Source organism: Octopus bimaculoides, chromosome 6 (genome assembly GCF_046866305.1).
Source record: "Octopus bimaculoides isolate indiv1 chromosome 6, ASM4686630v1, whole genome shotgun sequence".
In the NCBI taxonomy this organism is placed as follows: Eukaryota; Metazoa; Mollusca; class Cephalopoda; order Octopoda; family Octopodidae; genus Octopus; species Octopus bimaculoides.
This window is the reverse complement of record NC_142933.1, coordinates 26,879,348-26,901,401: the sequence shown is the minus strand read 5'-3', so window position 1 is coordinate 26,901,401 and position 22,054 is coordinate 26,879,348. Positions and strand designations below refer to the sequence as shown.

General features: G+C 34.7%; 1 protein-coding gene across 8 annotated transcripts in view; it reads left to right on the top strand.

Moving 5' to 3' along the window:
• Positions 1-12,958, top strand: part of LOC106869820 (extended synaptotagmin-1) — a 182,022-nt gene extending 169,064 nt beyond the window's left edge. For all 8 annotated transcript variants that reach the window (XM_089353640.1, XM_089353642.1, XM_089353638.1 and 5 more), the window contains 4 exons: positions 2,555-2,666; positions 5,633-5,741; positions 8,101-8,212; positions 10,808-12,958. In XM_089353640.1, coding sequence (XP_089209766.1) covers positions 2,555-2,666; positions 5,633-5,741; positions 8,101-8,212; positions 10,808-10,959 — 485 coding nt within the window. In that variant the 3' untranslated portion in view covers positions 10,960-12,958. The remainder of the gene's footprint in view (positions 1-2,554; positions 2,667-5,632; positions 5,742-8,100; positions 8,213-10,807) is intronic.
• Positions 12,959-22,054: the final 9,096 nt, after the last annotated feature.

Sequence of the window (22,054 nt, the reverse complement as noted above, 5' to 3'; positions counted from 1 at the left end):
TTCAGAGTTTGGCATTTCTTTATGCAGCTCTCATCCATATGCATCACATGACTACACCAGTGCAGTCTTTTCTCTTGCACTCTACAACTGATGCCTCTTATACTCAGTTTTTTTCTCAAAACATTTACACTTTACCATACATGCACATTGACAATGCACATCCAGCATATATATATATACATATATATATATATATATTCATTTAAAATGCAGAGATGCCTATAATAGGACATCTACTCGCTAGAAACAGCAGCAAAAGACTACATACCACAAAAGTTAGGGATAATTTCGAAAGGAAATGAAAAATAAAAACTTTTACCAATCTATATTCTGTACCATGGTTTCAAGTCAATTTTAGTAAGATAAAGATTATATCTTACAAGGTCGGACTATCGTCAGCAGAAATGACCAGACAACATATGAAGCACGAATCAGTACGCAGCATGGTTCGTGTTCTTATGTCTAATTTTTCAAAATATACCGCGTATTTACGGTTTACCTAATCGGCAGCAAATACAAAAATGCAAAAATGCCGAAATTCCTTCAGAAAATCATCCGAAAAGAATTTTATCATTATTAATAAATTATAGGGTAGCAAAAAAAATTTTAAAAATTTTATTTACCACCAGTGGTCTAGCGAGAGTAAAAAACAGTCAATAGACTATGTATTATTCATTTAAAATGCAGAGATGCCTATAATAGGACATCTACTCGCTAGAAACAGCAGCAAAAGACTACATACCACAAAAGTTAGGGATAATTTCGAAAGGAAATGAAAAATAAAAACTTTTACCAATCTATATTCTGTAGCATGGTTTCAAGTCAATTTTAGTAAGATAAAGATTATATCTTACAAGGTCGGACTATCGTCAGCAGAAATGACCAGACAATTTCGGCATTTTTGCATTTTTGTATTTGCTGCCGATTAGGTAAACCGTAAATACGCGGTATATTTTGAAAAATTAGACATAGGAACACGAACCATGCTGCGTATTGATTCGTGCTTCATATGTTGTCTGGTCATTTCTGCTGACGATAGTCCGACCTTGTAAGATATAATCTTTATCTTACTAAAATTGACTTGAAACCATGGTACAGAATATAGATTGGTAAAAGTTTTTATTTTTCATTTCCTTTCGAAATTATCCCTAACTTTTGTGGTATGTAGTCTTTTGCTGCTGTTTCTAGCGAGTAGATGTCCTATTATAGGCATCTCTGCATTTTAAATGAATAATACATAGTCTATTGACTGTTTTTTACTCTCGCTAGACCACTGGTGGTAAATAAAATTTCTAAAATTTTTTTTGCTACCCTATAATTTATTAATAATGATAAAATTCTATATATATATATATATATATATATATATATAAATAAAAGAAAGTATATTGTCATTGTTTGACATATCTTGTTTATTACAAAAATGATGTATTCCATGCAAAATTAACATGTATGTAAATACCTGGATTCTACACACACACACACACACACACACACACACACACACACACACACACATATATATATATATATATATATATATATAGAGGTACTGCAAGTTTAGAGGTAATACTTGATAAGTGTAAGCACCTGTATATGCCAGAGGTGAAAGCTTGAAACACGTGTACCGCGATATCCTTTGTGTTCTGTTTTCAATTTACGTTTGATATATATATATTTATATATATAGAATTTGTAATACAAAGAATGTTATATCTGCAAATCAACAACCAAGATATATTAAAATAGATATATTTGAGATCATGAATTTTGAGCATGCTTCATTTGGATCCATCAGGGAGATTATAAGAAATGAACTCATATTGGCTTGTAAATGTACACTTTAAAACAATGAACATTCATATATGCATACACACACATAAACACACACATATATTAGTCAAACACTAATTTAAAGATTAATCTGTGCCTTTCAGTAGAGTAACATATTAACTTCATTTGAACAAGTTACTTACATGTTTCAACTATGTAGCATAGCCTTGATCAGACAGTCTGTAGATGGTTACAAAACTGAAACTTCCAAGCAGATGTCAACCTGGCATGTGCCATCAGTAATTACTCAGGGCAGGTAGTTGGTGATGTTTATGTGGTAAAACATACAAAAAATAAGTGAAACACAGGCGCACGACTGAGTTGTAGGCAGATTTACTTCTGCCATTATAGCGCGTAAAGAAAACATTGTTGTCGGAATGTACGCAGAACGTGTATTACAACAGTTCTATGCATAGCTTTAATACTGAGATTGAAAGGTAGGGGCAAATTATGCCTGCCTAATCTACAAAAAAATAAAATATTTTGTATTTTATGCATAGTGATCAGAGTAACCTTCATAATTTTATTGACTTAGGTGCATATTTTGCCATAAAAGGAAAATATTACTACTGATCTATTTTATTCAGGGTAGGCACTGCCGACCTTGCCTACCCAGGCGGCATGTCCTTGCTTATGGAAATTAAATGTGAATGTGTGTGTGTGTGTGTGTGCGTGCCTATATGCCTTCATTGTCCTCAATTCTTATTGTTATTTATTTCAGATGGCAGTATATTATCTGCAGACAAATACTACAGTGTAAGTGGCACAGTAGTGCAGGGACGCCACCTAATGTTGCTAGAAGGAGATGTTTACTGTAAAGTCAGGTTGCAAACGTATGCATTTTATTTCTACGTAACTTAGACATTACCCATCTGTGTGTCTCTCACTCACTCACTTTCCATCTCTGTATATATATATATATGCTGAAAATTTTCTTGCTTTAATGGTATTGCAAAAAGTCTGGTTGGCTGCCCAACCTTCTGAGTTCTTTTACAGGGTCTAGAAAAACTAAAAGACTGCTGCAATAAGTGTGTGAATCTGAGAGGGGGAATGTGTTAAGTAAAATCATAATTAAATGACCCTCTTGTATGTTCTTTTGCTCAAAGCCAGGAACTTTTCAGCATGTAATTGTGTACCATTTTTTTTCATCCTTGTTTTCGTATACATTCGCTTGCTTTCTTCCAAAGAATCTAGTGCTCTTAGCTTAGATTTTTTTGTGGGGCTGGCCAGATTGGGGCAGTCTCGAGTGTAACCAGCCAAAACTGCAACGACGATCTGGAACTCGGCTGATGATAGAAAGCTCTAAATGACCTGTCCTTGTTTTTACCTGTCCTTTTTTGTATCGTTTAACTGTCTGGGTGTTTTGTTGTCGCCTGTTACGTTCTTGTTCCATTTTTTGTTTTGTTTTTTTTATATATACATATAGCGGCATGCATACACATTCGGTCTCCTGTATGTAAGTATATATATACACATATATATCTAAATTTTGTACGATCCTTTTAGCCCCCTTCACACTTTCTTCATTCTTTCCACTTTTCTCGCTCCCCTCTCTCACATTTCTTGGCCTTCCCTTCATTCTCATCACTTTCCCTCCTCTTTTACCTCCCTTGTACCTCACTCTGTCCCTTTCTTTTTCTCTCTTTCTTCTCCCTCCCTAATTCCCCAATCTCCCTGCCCCCTACCTGTCTCCTCTCCTTCCACAGGACTGGTGTTTCGCCAGGCCCAACCTTTCTTGGTTCGACTACCATCTGTATAGCATCTCTTCTATTACTTCCTATGACTTTCATCTCTTATGTTCCTGCCATAAGGTTTCACTCCACACAGGCCAGTTTAATTTAATTCATCTTTAGTCAAAAGACACCTATTGTTAATGTCCTGTTGTTTGTATTTGTAATTGTGTACCATTTCTCCGTTTTTTTTTTCATCCTTGTTTTCGTATACATTCACTTGCTTTCTTCCAAAGAATCTAGTGCTCTTAGCTTAGATTTTTTTTGGGGGACCCAGCCAGATTGGAGCAGTCTCGAGTGTAACCAGCCAAACTTGCAACGACGATCTGGAACTCAACTGATGATAGAAAACTCTGAATGACCCATCCTTGTTTTTTCCTGTCCTTTTTTGTATCGTCTAATTGTCCAGATGTTTTGTTGTCACCTGTTACATTCTTGTTTCATTTATATATATATATATATCCCTTTTGTTCCTGCACTCCTCTCACTCTCACTCTCTTTCTTTCTCTCTCTCTCTCCCCATGTATGTATAACTTTATGCCTAATTTCCATCATAAGAAATATTGTATTGAAGTAGAATGGAGTAAACAGTTTAGTGCTAGGCTAAAATCCTTGTACAATATGAGCTCAAGTCATGTCAAGACCAATTTAACCTTCATCATTCCATCATTCATAAAATAAGCAGCAGTCAAATACTCGGGTCAACTGTGCACTACACCCATCACTCAAACTAGTGCCAAACTTGGAAATCAATTTTAATAATTATGAAATATTGAAATTGTCATAAACGAATCACCTTTTAGAATTTAGTTATGCCCCTAAATATTCTGAATCAAATCATTCCTGAATTCAAAGTGATAAATACCAGTGAAATACTAGGTTTGATTTAATCCACTCTACTCCGCCTCCCAGAATATTTCTGGTCTTTTCCTTTGTTCTTGTCTTTCATTTTTGAAGATGACCAAAACTGTACCACCTAAACAGCAATGATTAGCAGTGGAAGACACAGCCATATGGGTAACTAGAGAATTGTGATTGCTCCCCATCTATAATATCCTACTTTCTGAGTACTCTTGCAATGAGGAAAATGTAGAAGCAGCGGTATCTTATTGTTGCAGATGCATGTGATTAACCCAACAGGCAACAACAGGTTATCTGTCTGTGGTTTCAAGAAGGTCAAGTCTTGCCTTGTCCTAAATTCGGATTATAGTTTGGGAGACCTGCACTGGGCACCCAGTAGTAAGGTGTGGTGAGATGCCCAAATACATACCAGAAATACAGTGAGATAATCAAGGTGATCCCTGTATATCACTGTGCTGCTGTGAGGTATGCATCCCACTTTGTTGACTATTGCCTTTTTTTCCATTGAAACTTGACCACTCATGGTTTTGATTTCTTCTGCACAGTCCATCAGAAATCCTGTCTGCTAATGCCATTGCCCAGTAGTGGCACACTGCAAAATGCAGACAGTTTGTGAAGGGCCAGTAACAGCTAGGTGACAGGTGCAAAAAGTAGCAGACAAGCTGTTGTGAAAAGGAATTGGTCAAACTCTACAAAAAGTGCTATTCCTTCCTGACATCCCATATCTCATAACCTAGTATTGTACCTAACTTAGAAATATGTATTGCAGTATGAAGTGAAGGTGGCAAGCTGGTAGAAATGTTAGCATGTTGGGCGAACTGCTTAGCGGTATTTTGTCTGTCTTTACATTCTGAGTTCAAATTCCACCAAGGTCGACTTTGCCTTTCATCCTTTCGGAGTCAATAAATTAAGTACCAGTTGCATACTGGGGTCTATCTAATCAACTGGCCCCCTCCTCCAAAAATTTCGGGCCTTGTGCCTAGAGTAGAAAAGAAGTATGTAGTTATACTCCTTTATGTTCTGAGTTCAAATTTTGCTGGAATCTACTTTGTATTTATTTCATCCCTGCCTAGTTAGGTAGGGGATAAAATAAGTACCAGTCAAATATTGCTGTTGATTTGATTATGCCCTTTCCTCACTGTGCTACTGTAAGAGACCATTATCATTATCATCATGAGTAATTTCTTGTACACTTCTATTCTCTGCAGGCACCATCTCTCAAATGCGCGAACTAAATTACGATCAAGCGGGAGGATTCTTGGCCGTTCCACCACTGTTAAAGCCCAGCTTGAACCTCAGTTCAACTTGAACTTTGAAGTAAGTCTGATATTTTGTTTTGTTATTATTATGTAGCCAACAGAATTCTTAGGATACCAGACAAAATGCTTAGTAGCAGTTTGCCAGTCTTTACGTTCTGAGTTCAAATTCTGTTGAGGTCAGCTTTACCCTTCATCTTTTTGGGGTCCACAAAATAAGTACCAATTGCATACTGGGGTCAATGTTATTGACTACCCCTTCCTTAAAATTCCAGGCCTTGTGCATATAGCACTGATCAAATAGATCTGTGAACAAAATCATTCTGATCATGTACAGCTCATCTTTGTTTACTAAGCTTTGTGTATCTAGAATTATATAATTCAATACATTCTTCCTTTCTTAAGATGACAGATCATGGTTTAGGGGAAATTTGACTGCTATTTCTAGCAGATCAGGAAACCATGTAAAGGCTCCCATGTTAGTTACTGTGGACATCCTTATTATTAGAATGGTTGTCTTTACTACACCAAGTAATATCAACTGACAATCCACCTATTTTGCCAGCCATCAGATCAGTAATAATTTGTTATATTAAAGTGCTAATGACAGGTTCCTGTGGTATAAGCAATGTTGTCATACTGAGTAAAGAGAATAGTAAAAATGGGTGTGTGTGTGTTATAATGAGAGAGAGAGAGAGAGGCAACAGACAGACAGATTCCAACAAACACTACAGGCCCATACACTCACATAAATACAAATGTTATTGGTACTCACACACACACACACACACACACACACATGGCTATTTAATACTTTGTAATTGTTTATAATTAAACCATGGAATATCTATCAGGTCACTTAGTAATAATAATAATCCTTTCTATTATAGGCACAAGGCCTGAAATTTTGTGGGAGTGGGCTAGTTAAATACATCAACACCATGCTCCATTAGTATTTATTTAATCAAGACATTGGCAGAATTTGAACTCTGAATGTAAAGAGCTGGAATAAATGCAGCTGAGCATTTTCTCTGAGACACTGACAATTCTGCCAGCTCGTTGTTCTAATAACAGTTATAATAACAGCAACTAATTCAACCAATCATCATCATTTTCATCATCAGTTGAACAGGTCTTCAGTACAATTTCTATAAATCTTTCTCACATTTTGCCCTTAGTCTACCTCTACTACTTGTACCTCCACAATTAGCACACATCATTTATTTACACCTCACACACATCATCGTCAGCTTTTCAAGTGTCTATCCAAACATAAATCCATCCTCTCTATGACGCGCAATATTAGCTGATTATCTCTATTGCCATTAAACATAACATACCAACATACCTTTAGTAGGTTTTTTTGTTTTTTTTTTACTAAAATCTCTGTTAAAACATCAAAAACTAACAAGATTAAATTGATGAAACCTTGTTTATTTAAGACAGCTCAATGCCAAAAATGTTCTTATAAACAAACTTATATTGATTTATCTTAAACATTACCAAGCCATTACAAATAATATTAAGGTATTAGCAGTAAGGAAAAACATTACATGAAGTATATGTTCTTAATCTTCTTTTATAGTTCCGTTTATATTTAAGCTACATTATCATCGTCATTCATCATCATTCACAATTAGCGTCCACTTTTCCATGCTTGCATTGGTCAGGTAGAATTTTGTTAAGGTAGATTTTTTTTGGTTGGAGATCCTTCCTGATGCTAAGCATTACCAGCTGGTTGGAAACAAACTCCATCACTTGTGTGACAGTGATACCCATTTACAATCATCACGTGATGTCAAAACAAAGATACACACACATATACAATAGGCTTCTTACAGTTTCCATCTACCAAATCCACATACAAGGCTACTGTGGAAGACACCTATCCAAAGAGCCACACAGGGGAATGAACCTAAGACACATAGTTGGGAAGCAAGCTCCTCAACCATGCAGAGCCATGTCTGCTCATGTCTCCTTGTCTGGGCTTCACATTATAGGCACATTATAGGAATATAAGTGATTTTCAGAGCATGACTGGTATTTTATTGACCCCAGAATGATACAAAACAAAGTTTATCTTTGTTGAATTTGAACTTGAAACATAAAAAGCTGTAGGTGAAAGACATTTAGAATTAAATCAATCTCAATATCTTGTTTAAAGATTTGTTTCAATTTAATATAGTTTTTTTTTTTAATAATTTTTTGGTAATTAATTATTTTTCATAATAATAATAATAATAATAATAATAATTATTATTATTATTATTATTATTATTAAATAGATTGGTTTTTTTGAGGCATATTTCTGTATTGGTTTCTGTTTATTTTATTTTTTTGTTATGGATTTAATCAGCAGTCTGCTATTAATTATAATGTCCCTTTAGTCTGGTCACCTTAGTCTATTTTTCCTTCTTCAGGTTGACCGAGGAGCTGGTGTCTCTGCAGAAGCATTGCTTGTTTTTGATATGAAGAAAGCAACCAAAGAACATCTAGCTTCAAAAGGTTTCACTATACGAGAATTGCTGGGAGGTGAGTTGATAAATGTTACTTTAAATTTGTGTGAGAAGCATAAGAAGTTGGTAAAGAACCCCTGAGAGATTATTTAACCCTGTACATATTCTTCTCAATTTAAAAATGATAATAATGAACTCAGGTGCTCTACAACTCATGTTTGTTGCATACATTAATGACATAGATGCCAACTTAAAGAATACCACAGGACTGAAATATACAGTTGACATCAAACTGTACTTTGAGATAAAAAGGACAGATCCTGAACACTATAGAGCTTTCCTGCAATCAAACCTGGACACAATGTAACAATGGATCATGGACTGGCAACTCAAGCTGGCTGTGGACAAGTGTACCACCATGCATTTTGGGAGGAAAAACCCTAGCATCCACATACTCTCTCCACAACACTAATATCAAGCAGTCTTCTTAGGAATGTGACCTGGGCATTACTGTCAGCAGTGATTTGCACTGGACAAAGCACATCTCTAAAATTGTCAAGAAGGCCAATGGTGTCTTGGCATCACTCAGCAAGACCTTTGTCAGCCGCTCTCCAGCTGTCTATTTAAGGCTGTACATGGCTATGGTGCAGCCACACTTGGAATTTTGCATCACCAGTCTGGAACCCCTATCTTACTCAGGAAACATTTTTTCACACTCAGAGTTTCTGAAGCATGGAACAAACTACCTGCATCAGCTGTTAGTTGTCGAGTCATTGTATCCTTTGAAACCTCCATACTTTCTGAAATTCGCCAACACTACACCTGATATCCCCACCTCCATATGCATGCACTCAGATATATCATGACTCATACACTGTTCACTTTCCTGACTTTTGTACATAATTCTATGTACTGTACATGCACCTTTGATGAGTTGTAGTGCACCTGAGCACTAAACACAATAATTTCATTATTATTGTTATAGAAAAAGTAACTAAAATTGCATGAACAGTACATAGAATAAGAACAGGAAGTGAACAGTAAAAAAATCTTAAAAAAAAAAAAGAGAAGAAATTGGGGTGGGGGCATCAGGTGTACTGTTGGCAAATTTCAGGAAGCATGGAAGTTTTGAAAGATATAATGTCTACACATACCATGCATATACCCTTTACTGTCCCACTTCTTTTTCTCAATTACTTTAATATATTTCTTGCTGGTATGAATGCATGTTCTCAGAGAAGTATAGTTTTAATACCTGGTTGGAGCTATTTCAGTCTGCTCATATAACATTAATGCTCTTGAATGACTTGAACATCAAAACCTTTCAGAATATATTTTCTGAAAGTGGATCTGTGTCAGTGAGCAACTTGCAATGGGTGCAACAAAAGTGAGGATACCAAATAATAAATATCAAAGTGAAGTTAAGTTTTTGATTATTTGGTTAGCTTTGTGAAAGTATTTAAATTGGGGTAGTAATGAAGGCTGGGGCATATAATTGGTGAATCTTTGTCATTTAATAATGAGGATTCAGTTGTTTAATCAACTGAATTAAATGTGTAATTGACTGAGCATTCAACAGACAGATGTTCATACTTCTGGAGTAAAAAAAAAAATAAAGTACCAATTAAGTATTGTGTCTAAATTATTATATCCTTTTGGAGTCGATAAAATAAGTACCAGTTGAACACTGGGGCCAATGTAATCGACTAGTCCCCTCCCACCAAATTTCAGGCCTTGTGCCTTTAGTAGAAAGGATTATTATTAGCAGTATAAATGGCTGCTCTTGTGGCAAAATTTGAAACCATTATTATTATTATTATTAGCAGTATTTTGTCCATCTTCACATTATGAGTTCAAATTTCGCCAAGGTCAACTTTGCCTTTCATCCTTTTGGAGTTGATAAAATAAGTACCGGTTATGCACTGAGGTCAGTGTAGTTGACTTGCCCTCCCCCACCAAAAACAAATTTCAGGCCTTGTACATACAGTAGAAAGGATTGTTGTTGTTGTTGTTGTTAAGGTGGTGAGCTGGCAGAATTGTTAGCACACTGGACAGAATGTTGAACAGCATTTCTTCCATCCTAACATTCGGAGTTCAATTGTCACCGAGGCCAACTTTGCCTTTCATCTTTTCAGAGTAGATAAAATAAGCACCAGTTAGCTTCTGGAGTGTTGATGTAACTGACCTTCCCCTCCCATCAAAAAAACTGCTGGCCCTGTGCCAAGATTTGAAATCATCATTATTATTATTGTTATTATTATTATCATTATTCTTTTCTACTCTAGGCACAAGACCCAAAATTTTTGGAGAAGGAGCAAGTCGATTGGATTGACCCCACTACACAACTGTTACTTAATTTATCAACTCTGAAAGGAAGAAAGGCAAAGTCGACTTCAGCAGAATTTGAACTCAGATTAAGGCAGTGAGCTGGCAGAATCATTAGCATGCTGGATGAAATGCTTAGCAGTATTTTGCCTGTCGCTACATTCTGAGTTCAAATTCCGCCAAGGTCGACTTTGCCTTTCATCCTTTCAGGGTTGATAAATTAAGTACCAGTGAATGACTAGGGTTGATGTAATTGACTTAATCCCCTCCCACAAGCTGCTCTTGAGGCAAAAATTTGAAATCATTATTATCATCATCATCATCATTATCACCATTCTCATTGCAGAAAATGAAAGTGGTACAGTCCGTAAATGGTTGACGCTAAACAACAACATAGAACTTGAAGTAGAACTGGTACACGGTAAACCTGATTCCAACCATCAAAAGAAACCTGGCATATTTCGCAATTTCTCATTTCGCAAGGACAAACAACATTAACAAATAACAATACACAGAAACAAAAAAAAAACATTCATAAAACACTTATTTTTTTTAATTTATTTAATTTTCTTGTTTGTCATTGTTTTTGTATATTTTTCTCTGAATTTAATATCATATTTTAAATGTCTTGTTCATTAAATTTTCTGTGTATCTGAGTGTGTGACTCATCATCGTCATCATCATCATCATCACCATCAGAGTCGTGAATTGGCAGAATCATTAGAGCATCAGACAAGATAACTCATGATATTTGTTCTGGCTCTTTATGTTCAGAGTTCAAACCTCACTGATGTAAAATTTTGCCTTTCATTCTTCCAGGGTCGATATAATAAAGTACCGGTCATATTCTGGGAGTCAGTGATATCAACAAATCCCCTTCCCCAAAATTATTGATCTTGTGCCCAAATTAGAAGTAGTTATTATTAGGGGCAGTGGATCAGTAGAGTTTCAGATAAAATATCTTGTAATAATTTTTCTGGTTCTCACTAAAGTTCACATTGCCTTTCATTTTTTTCAAGATCAATAAAATAAAGTTCCAGTCAGGTACTGGGATCAATGCTCTGGGTTCAAATCCTGCTGAGGTCAAATTTGCCTTTCATTCCTCCAGGGTTGATAAGATAAAACTCAGTCAAGTATTGGGGTCAATAGCATTTACTCCTCAAAATTGTTGACTTTTTGACTAGACACAATCAAAAATAAAATAAAATAAACCTTTTTTTTTCTTCTGTCATTATTAAGGTAGTGGAATGGCAAAAACAGTAGAAAGCCACACTGAATGCTCAAATCCCAACAGGATCAACTCTAAGGCTTGGTAAAATACTAATCAATGGATAGCTAATAACAGATAGCACTTATAATACAGAATTACAAAACAGAAATCCAGTGTAGATTGGGGTAAACAGATGAAGCAACTGAGAGCACCCCACACACAATCCTGAATTACTTGCCAAAGGCAAGTGCCTTCTCCCAGTTCTTGCCGCCAGCCCAGTTGTTAAGTTAACATGGATCCAATTAGCCATGCTGTTTTTGTCACTCTCACCTTTTATAAAATTTATTAGACAGCAATATTTCCCTCTCTATTTTCACCTACACCCTCAGAAGTTGATTGAGGGTTTGGCTTGAGAGGAAAAGTTGAGTCCTTAAACATTCAAATCACATCCACCATATTAACTCCTTTGTCATAACTACCTGACAATGGAAGACTACCTGCTCTTCCTTGTCAAAGGGTAGGCCGAGGCTCAGCTAATAGCAGGGACCATCCTGCATGTGATAATGGCTGACCAGCAAAACCCCACACATTAGCAATGCATGAACACCGAACAAAACAAATGCATACCACATAAGCTCTTGAGCCAGACATTCTGGTTACTGGTGGTTCCAATGTGACCATACCTGCAGAGTTTATCCCAAACAGGTAATGTGAAATACATCCAGTAACCACATGGCTCTAAGTTCAAATCTAGATACTGTCACTGTTTTGTACCTCCGAACAACAGAACCAGAACAGACAGAATTGTGCTTCCTCCACTCCGGTTATCCTGACTGAATAAAGGACAGCTTCCAATTGCTACTTTACAGATGAGTGGTTTGTGGTAGGAAGAAAAGCATCCAACTGTAAAAACCATTACTCTACCAAAACACTCCACCCACCCATGCAAGTTTGGATAAGTGGATGTAAGACAGTTAAAAGTTTTTGTCTTTTTCAAATGTCTCATCTTTCAAAATATCTTTTTCTCTTTTTCCTTGTATGAATGATTGAGGAAAGAAACCAAACTGTACTGGAATAAATATCTTTCAGTGCTTAGTTTTGTTCCTCTGTTTTTTTGTTTTTTTTACTTCAAGTTTTACTAAAGTTGATAATACCAACTTCATACAATCACCAAAATTTGAGGTATTGTGCTATTGTTAGAAATCATTATGTTCTGAGATCAAATAACATTGCTATCAACTTTATCTTTTATACTTCAACAGTCAATTAAATACATTTTCTCTCTAATGTTGGGGTTGATTTAACTGACTATTTTCTCTCATAATTTTGCGGCATTGTGCCTATACTAGAAATTTATTACCATTAGCATGCTGGACAAAAATCTTAGCAGAATTTTGTCTGTCTTTCTGTTCTGAATTTAAACTCCACCAAGGTTAACTTTGCCTTTCATCTTTTCAGGGTCGATAAAATAAGTACCAGTCAAACACTGGGGTTGACACTGTCGACTGACTCCCTCCCACAAAAATTTCAGGCCCCGTGCCTATAGTAGAAAGAATTATTATTATGCAGAAATAATGTCAAGAGCTTCCTTTCTTAAATCAAGGATAAGATACATCTTTGAGACCTGAGATCATTGTTAGAAATATTCAGGCTTAACAAAGATTTTCTTAATTTTCAAAAAATGTTGAAGGTCTACAAAAATATTAAAGGTTATGTTGCTGTTATAATTTTCTAATTTTTTTAGAATTTGTTTGCTTTTATTAGTATTTTTTTAAACCTCATGCTATGTTTATTTTTTTTTTATTTTCTGTTGTTTTATTTCTCATTGAACAGTTATAATTACTGTTGTTAATGTTATTGTTGTTTCATTAACATTTACAAATATTTCTAACTAAACTAACTGAAATTTTCTGCACACTGTCACCATTCATCCTCCACCATGTTCTATATTCATACACACATGTGCATATATGCATGCATATATACATATATATATATATATATATATATATATATATATATATATATATATATATATACACACACACACACACACAATCACACACGTATGTATGTACGTATGTATGTATGCATGCATGCATGTATATGTGTTTGTTTGTATGTATATATATATATATATATATATATATATATATGTATATATGTATGTATGTATGCATATGTATGTATATATATAGTATGCCAATATGTATAGCTATATGTGTATGTATTTATATTCCTCTGAAATGAGGAGCAAAGGCAAAGACAGATTTGTTAAAAAAAGAAATTCATGCACCACATGTGATTAATAATTAATTCAATGAGCAGTCAGATGATGAAAACCTTTCCTATCGATAAGGAAAAGAAACTAAAGAAGTCATAACGTTTTGCAAGGAGGTTGGGGGCATTTTTTTAATTTTATTTTTTCAAGTCTTACAATTTATATTTTAAAATATATAATAAATTGTTTACATTTTCTGCAAGGCAGTTTCAATTCCAAATTGAAACCAAATTCATTTGTACTCTAATGCCATTGAGCTTTGTAAGAGGTTTGGGTCTCACAGCTTCATTGTTACAACCCACCCTAGAACTATTTTCTTGTGCCTAAGATGTTATTATCAAAGAGAGATGGATTGGCAGTATTGGTAATGTGAATGACTTGCTTTATTTGGTTGTATTCCATTACATTCTGAGTTCAAATCCCGGTGAGGTCAAATTTGTCTTTCCTCTTTCTGTGTTCAATAAAATTAACACCAGTCATGTACTGGGGTCAGTTTAATCAACCTTGTTCCATCACATCAAAACCTGTGGCCATGTGCCAATATTTAAAATTATTATTTTTATTATTATTATTATTGTTGAGTGTGGATTGGCAAAATTGTTAAAGCATCAGAAAAAATACTTGCAATATTTGTTCCAGCCCTCAAGTTCTGAGTTCAAATCCTGCCAAGGTCAACTTTGCCTTTCATCTCTCCAGGAATGATAAAATAAGAAATTACTCAGCCACAGTTTGTATATCAGACTTACCACCTTTCTTCAAACTGCTGGCCTTGCACCTCAATTAAACATCCTTATTTTCTTTGAAATAATAATTATTGTTACACCATCTTGAGCATGGGCGATGCCAGTACCGCCTGACTGGCCTTCATGCGGGTGACACGTAAAAGCACCCACTACACTCTGAGTGGTTGGTGTTAGGAAGGGCATCCAGCCATAGAAACTCTGCCAAATCAGATTGGAGCCTGGTGTAGCCATCTGGTTTCACTAGTCCTCAGTCAAATCGTCCAACCCATGCTAGCATGGAAAGCAGACGTTAAACGACGATGATGATGATGATGATCATTGTTAGGGCAGTAGATTGTCAGAATCAGTTGAACTTGGGAAGAAAATACTTTGCAATCCTTGTTCTGAGTCTTTTACATTCTCTATTCAAATCCTACCAAAATCAACTTGGCCTTTTATCCATCTGGGACTGATACTTTATCCATAAAGTATCAGTCAAGTACTGGAGTTGATGGCATCAACTAACCTACACCTCTGGTCTTGTGTGAAAATTTTTAATAATAATAATGACATCAATAATAGTTTCTATGTCATATAGTTATATAGTTACTATGTCATATAGTTATATAGTTACTATGTCATATAGTTATATAGTTTCTATGTCATATAGTTGAGATAAGCTCATAGTGAACAGTCTACAGTTCTACTTTGGATCCCAACTGGAGCTACTTAATTAAAATATACTGGATATCTGCTAAGAAATATTAGCTACCTTTGTAGATATAAGTATTTGGATTTATAGGGAAAAGATGAGAAAGTGTTACATTCATGCCTTTCTCAGAAGTAATATTAGTAACCTACAAAGGCAGCAAGCTGGCAGAATTATTAGTACATGGTACAAAATGCTCAGCAGCATTTCTTTGAACTCTTTACATTCTGAGTTCAAATCCTGCTGAGGTCAACTTTGCTTTTTATCCTTTCAAGGTCAATGAAATAAAATACCTGTCAAGTGGGATCAATGTAATTAACTAGCCCCTGTCTTGAAATTTGATGGTCATGTGCCAAAATTAGAAAGAATATTGGTTGCCTACAAAGACAGGTGTAAGATTTTCAGTTTATAGAAAACAGGTCATAAGTTTCTGGAGGACAACAGCAATGCAAGAAGTGAAATGACTAAATCCAAAATTAAAACATGATGGCTTTCATAGTTGAATTAATCAGAAATAATGATAAAAAAAATTAACCCTTTTTCTACCCCAAGATAAACTTCTATATGTTTATCATAAAAACCTCTCATTTTTTTTCATTTTTGTTTTCTCCCTCTCATTTGCATATTCCTTTCTCCACTTCCTCCCTCAGTTTCTTACTTCCCTCTTTATTCCCTTCCTCTCTTAGGTATTTGTTTGAAATATCTTTATAAGAGTTTCTCTGAAACCATACATTACACAACATACACCAGGTGCATCAATTGAATTGTTTGTTTAAACCTGGTTTGAAACAATGACTTGTTCTTTCAAATCAATGTTGAATCCTGCTACGAAAAGTGACCGTTGCAGGAAGACAGCATACTTTGTTCCTGCAACAGGTCGCCCATTGTGTTTGTGTAGCAAGGTTATCTCTCTTGTTTAAGGTCTTGGCTTGTTTAACTTTCTCTAGCCTTTCTCTCTCTTATGCTCTCTCTCTCTCTCTCTCTCTCTCTCTCCCCCCTTCCCTTTTGTCTCACCCTTTGTGTTGATTGGTTTAACAATGCCAGAAATTCCTAGATGCACTCTTCTACACAATTACCTTGTTCTCAAAAGATATTTACCAGAAGAAAATATACTTTAAGCAATAGGGTACAAAATGTTCCCTTCTTCTGTAATTTTTCTTTTGGAAAGGTCTTTCAAAATCGGATTAAAACTGATGAAAGTATGGAAATTTTGAAGAAATATTGGGAAATTATATTTTTAGCCATTCTCTGTTAAATATTTCTTGATTTTTTTACAATATTATCTTCCAGTTTTAATCATTTATTAATTTTGCTGTTATCAAGATTATGCAATATTTTTCTGGTTATTGATTTTAACCAGTAAAATACTTAAAATATTGATTGCTTCAGATACTTGTCTATCACTTATGTATGTGAATATGTGTAATTATATTATGCATGTAAATGTGCACATAGACAAAGAGAAACAAGACATATATAGATAAACTAGTATCTGAAGAGATCAATATCAAATAGCAGGCAACAATGATTTTGTCTCTATGAGAAGAAATACTACTAATTACAAAGTATTTTCTTCTTGCTTTGGTTGCTATGGTTTCAGTAAAACTTCATATTTTGTCCAGAGAGGTTCCTAGATCAAGCTATCTCTGTGTCCTCTGTGATAGTTTAATCTTCTCAGATCAAGGGGTTAATTGAATTATATATGAAATAACCTTTCGTTCAATTTCTTCATATATGTATGTATATATAAAGGTATAGTTATGTGCTTAGTTAGAAACAAGTGTACATAGATAATCAGATATGTGTGCACAAATATTTAAGTGTACACCCATGTATGCATTAAATAAGACAGCACTTAACTTCATCACAATGTTTGAATATTGCTTTATTTATGGAGTGCTTGTTATATATCTATGAAAACACACACACACATATCTATAAGCATATATCTCCATTCACACATTCCAGTATGAACTCACATGCAACCACATACTCAGAAACATAGACATAATGCAACCCGTTATAGGTTGATGCTGTCAATAGAACTAATTTATTGCATTCCTAAATACTAATAGTGGCACCTTAACATGTTTTAAGCATCCCAGATGAATGAAAACTCTTTCAGAAATTTATCAGCCAACCTCCAAACAATGCTGATAGTTTCCCATATTAATATGAAGCCTCAACTTCAGAAAGATTGCCATGTGTTGCTTCAACATTAACCCATAAACTACTGGGATTTTGCTGTATGTAACACGAACTGCTGAGCCTATTTTGGGTAAAGGTCAACATTGATCTATCACTCGAAAAAATACTCAGTGTTTCTTAACACCTTCTGTGATTGACTACACTGTTTCATGGGTGAAAGGGTATCGTGTGCATACATTATACGTCATCAAAATTAGGTCACATCATGCCCTACTTCCATGGCCACGCACATGGCCTGTTGTGTTTATGGGTTAATGCCTATCGCAGTTTATGGGTTAATATTTTTCCAAAGACATTAATTAGCAATGTAATTGAAGTATTTCCAACTGAATTGAAATAACTCCTAGACTGGGCTCAACAAATCTGCCCCTGTATTATAACAACTGGATTTTACATGACAAAGTAGAGTATATAGTCAACTGAATCAACTGCAGTGTATAACTTGTATGTATTTTACTGGTATCTGATATAACAGACTAGATCCTACTAAAGGTTCACCTGTTCTTAGTAATACCGATTTGTAGGAAAGACAGTGTGATGAACTAGACCATATCTAGTATATTACTGGTACTTATTGTATTAATTTTGACTAGAACAATAAGAATAATAGTTTCTTACTTTGGAACATGGTTGAACTGATTCTCTTCTCTAATACATATCTGTGTTATAATATAGACACTGGATAGATGAAGGGCAAAGTAAACTTCAGTAGGGTTTGAATTTAGAACTCAAGATGGATCTAAATTTTGTAAAGCATTTAGTCTGGTGCTCCACTGTTGTAAATAATAATATCTACAGGCATTTTTTTTTTTTTGTTTTTGTTTTGAAATACCTTACAAACATCAAAATAAGTTATGTACTCTCTAAACTGGGATTTTCAAGCTGCATTTGAAGCAGCTGTGTCACTTATTTCAATAAATAATTACTGTAGCATATTTCCTATTTAAAATATTTAAATAGGATGATGTCTGACATTATCCCCTACCAGTAGTGTCCTCTTGCATTATCACCTACCAGTAGTGTCCTCCTACTCCAATCTATGATGAAATCCTCAGTTCAAAAAGCCACTACTTTTGATTAACCTGTATCGAAATGTAAAATATCTATTGATGAAAAACTTATTTAAAAAAAAAAAAGAAAAATTAATTCCTATAAACTCTACTAATCAAATTTTAATTGACTAAGCTTGCTTCATTCATCAAATTAATTTTTATTTTTTTATTATCCTAAAATGAAATTAAGTTGAGGCTGTTGAAATCTCACAATTTATTTTCTCCCTACAAAGCTTGAACGCAGTAAAGAGAAGCTTTCCTTCACATTCCCCTCTCTGTGGGAATAATTATCAGATATTAATGACAGGAATGTGATGCATAAGCAAATCCAAGGACCTTTCCACCTTTGGTAATGTGACTGCTTATTATAATTAGAGTTAATTATAATAGTATCATTCTAAACTGAAATTGAGACTAATTAACATTAAAGTCATCATCTGTTCTAATAAAAATATTCATTTTTGTTTTTTGTTTTTTGGGGGGATTATTTTTTTTGTGTGTATATATATATATATATATATATATATAATGTTACATTTAGATGTGTGCGTGTGTGTATGAGTTTTCCTTCATTAATTAACTTTAAAATTTTTAATTGTAATTCCTTCATTTGTCTTTCTGTTAACTAATACCATGTTGTTGTTGTTCAAAAGGTCAATAAATATTAACCAAAATTAAAAGCATAAAAGTGACATCTTCTGCTTAATTTATTTTAACCCACCAATTATTTCTTTTGATTTCATATATTAATTTTGAACTGTTTCTGTGAGTTATTTTATCCAATTCTGTTGTTTAACCATGGACTGTTCAGGTAGATTGTCGGAAGCAATCAAGTGAAATTCTACTTTTGCATAAGGCAAGAGATAGAGTCCATTTCTGGTGGCATGGCAAGAGATGTTGCAGGAGTGAAGCAGCACAAAATTACCTCTGGTTTATAATGCTTGTTAATGAAGGTGGGAAGGGTGATGCTGAGGATCCTTGCTATGAAACTATTTTGTTACTTTAAGAACATGTATCTTTTTTTTTTTTTTTGGCCTAATGAGATGTTTTTTAAAATTATTTATTCTGTAAAGTAAAAGCAGTATCCATATGACTCATGGAAACAATCTTCAAACTAGGGATCTAGCCTGAATACTTACAATAGGGTGGGGTCTGCTAAAGGCACCAAAGAGTAGATATGTAAATAAGTGATTTCAGGCCAAAAGGTGTAGTAGACTATTTTAATGAAGTGTGATACTGTATGCCTGTTAAACTAGAATGGTGAATGTAAGAGGATCAAGGGAAACTGGAAAGGAAGAGACAAAAAAATGGTTTCCACCTTACTTGCTAACTAAAACTGGATTTTCATTTAAGCATGCAAATTGTACTTTTTGGTGAAATTAATTCTTAATTGCATGAAATTATCTTCAGCTTGTCTTTGAAAGTTACAATTACTACTAGGTTTATTTTCTTTCTCCAAGTATGATGCATATTTTAACTGAGAATTTTGTGTGTGTGATCCAGTATATCATCCCCACTTGATGTACCTAAATTCATGCTACTGATCTGCTTCATTTATTCCCCTTATATCTTTTAACATCAAGTGCTAATGGCACCAAACCTTTTAAACCCTTTTTTCCTACTTGTAGAATCATTGTTGGTTGATCAAACAGATTCAAGTTTATCTATATTTTAAGAACAAGACCAAATAAAGTCAAAAAACAGATTTTCTCTTCAGCCTGTAGATTAAAATTTTTGTAAAAGTAATTAATTTCTACAACTGTTTCCTTTCCTTTGAGAGTTACTAACAATCGCTTAAAAGTTTTTGTTTTCTTTTTCCAACTAATAGGCAAATTTGAATTGAGAATTTTTTGCATGTGTAATGTAATACATCTCCATAGTCATAGCATGTCAAATATCACTAATTAACTTGGGGCAAAATTTGAGTACAAAGGGAATTAGAAGAAAGCAGTCAGATGTATAAAAAGTCATTAGCTAATGTATATTGTAAGGAAGACGACTTTAGATAGGTATGTGAATGAAAATAGCAATTTGGATTTATAAAAATGCAGGTTTGTTGTTTAGGCTCAGGTCAGTCTATCTTGATTCGCAAACATCATCGTCATTTAACATATATCTTCCATACCAGCATTGGCTGATGATTTGACATGATCCAAGCCAGAAAACTGCATCAAGCTCCAATGTCTATTTTGGCATGGTTGCTATAGTTGGATGCCCTTCTCTAACTCCAAGCACTTAGAGTATACCGAGTACTTTATTCAGTGGCTGGCACTGATGAGATAACTAAGTAACATACTAGATATGCACCCTCAATTGAGTGGAGGGGCATTAGAGAGGTAGGTGGCTTTATGCCAGGTGTTGAGAGGACAGAACAGGTGTTTTGCTGTAGCAGAGATACATGCCTACCCCAGCTGGAAAGAGGAAGAAGTAGTGGTGACAAAGTGTCAGGGCATACCTTCAAGGTACAAGAAGGTGAATATAAGAGAGAGTAAGAACAGACGATTAGGAAGGGTGAGAATGTGAAAGGAGTGACAGATGGGGATAGAGGTGAACAAGGGTGGAGGTATGGTTGATGGTGAATAGGAGTGGATCAAGGAGGAAGAGGTCTCAAAATGGAGAACAGCGATATTGTAGTATTAAAGATTTGGTATGGCAGTCATACGGTGTAACTTCAAGGAAGGAGATGTTCAGTTGAAAAAAATAAAATGGTAAAGGATGATATTGAGAATTCAGGACAGGTTGAATGAGAAAAGAAATGATTCCAAGGAGAGAGATGAATGCTAGTACAAGAGGGAATGGAATTACATCAGTTCTACTCTAATTATGGCAGCTGAGTGAGTAGTGATGTAGTAAGAATGTTGACAGAAAAATGTATTAGTCATAATTCTTTTTTTTTGTAAATCTTTCAGGCATAATAATTCTGTCTACATTATCTAATGTGCTTTTAAGATAGTTTGCAGTGATTTGAAAGAGATTTGGCTGTTAGTTCTAGCAAGTCAACTGACCAGGAGGAGGCTCACTTACTGGCTTTAATTGAGATAAGTAATGTGAGAAAACTATTAGTAGCAGGTTGAAATATTAAATAGCGCCTCTCTCTGTGTTCTGTAGCTCCATGCATTGTTATTAGGTTTTTTTTTTCAGGCATAGTCTATCCTGGACAAAAGTAATGTGTTTTCCCTTTTTAAGACAACTAGTGCAATTCAAAGGAGATTTAGTTACTATTTCTAGCAATTCAAATGACTAAGTTTAAATTCCCTCATTGTTGTAAACAAAAGACTTGAAATGTAATGGTTAGATCAAACCTGAAGATGGAGTTAATAGATGAAGTGAAACAGAATTGACACTTTTGTAAACCTGATCAAACCACTGCACCAGGAAAGAAAATAACCCCATATTTACTTGTATTCATTA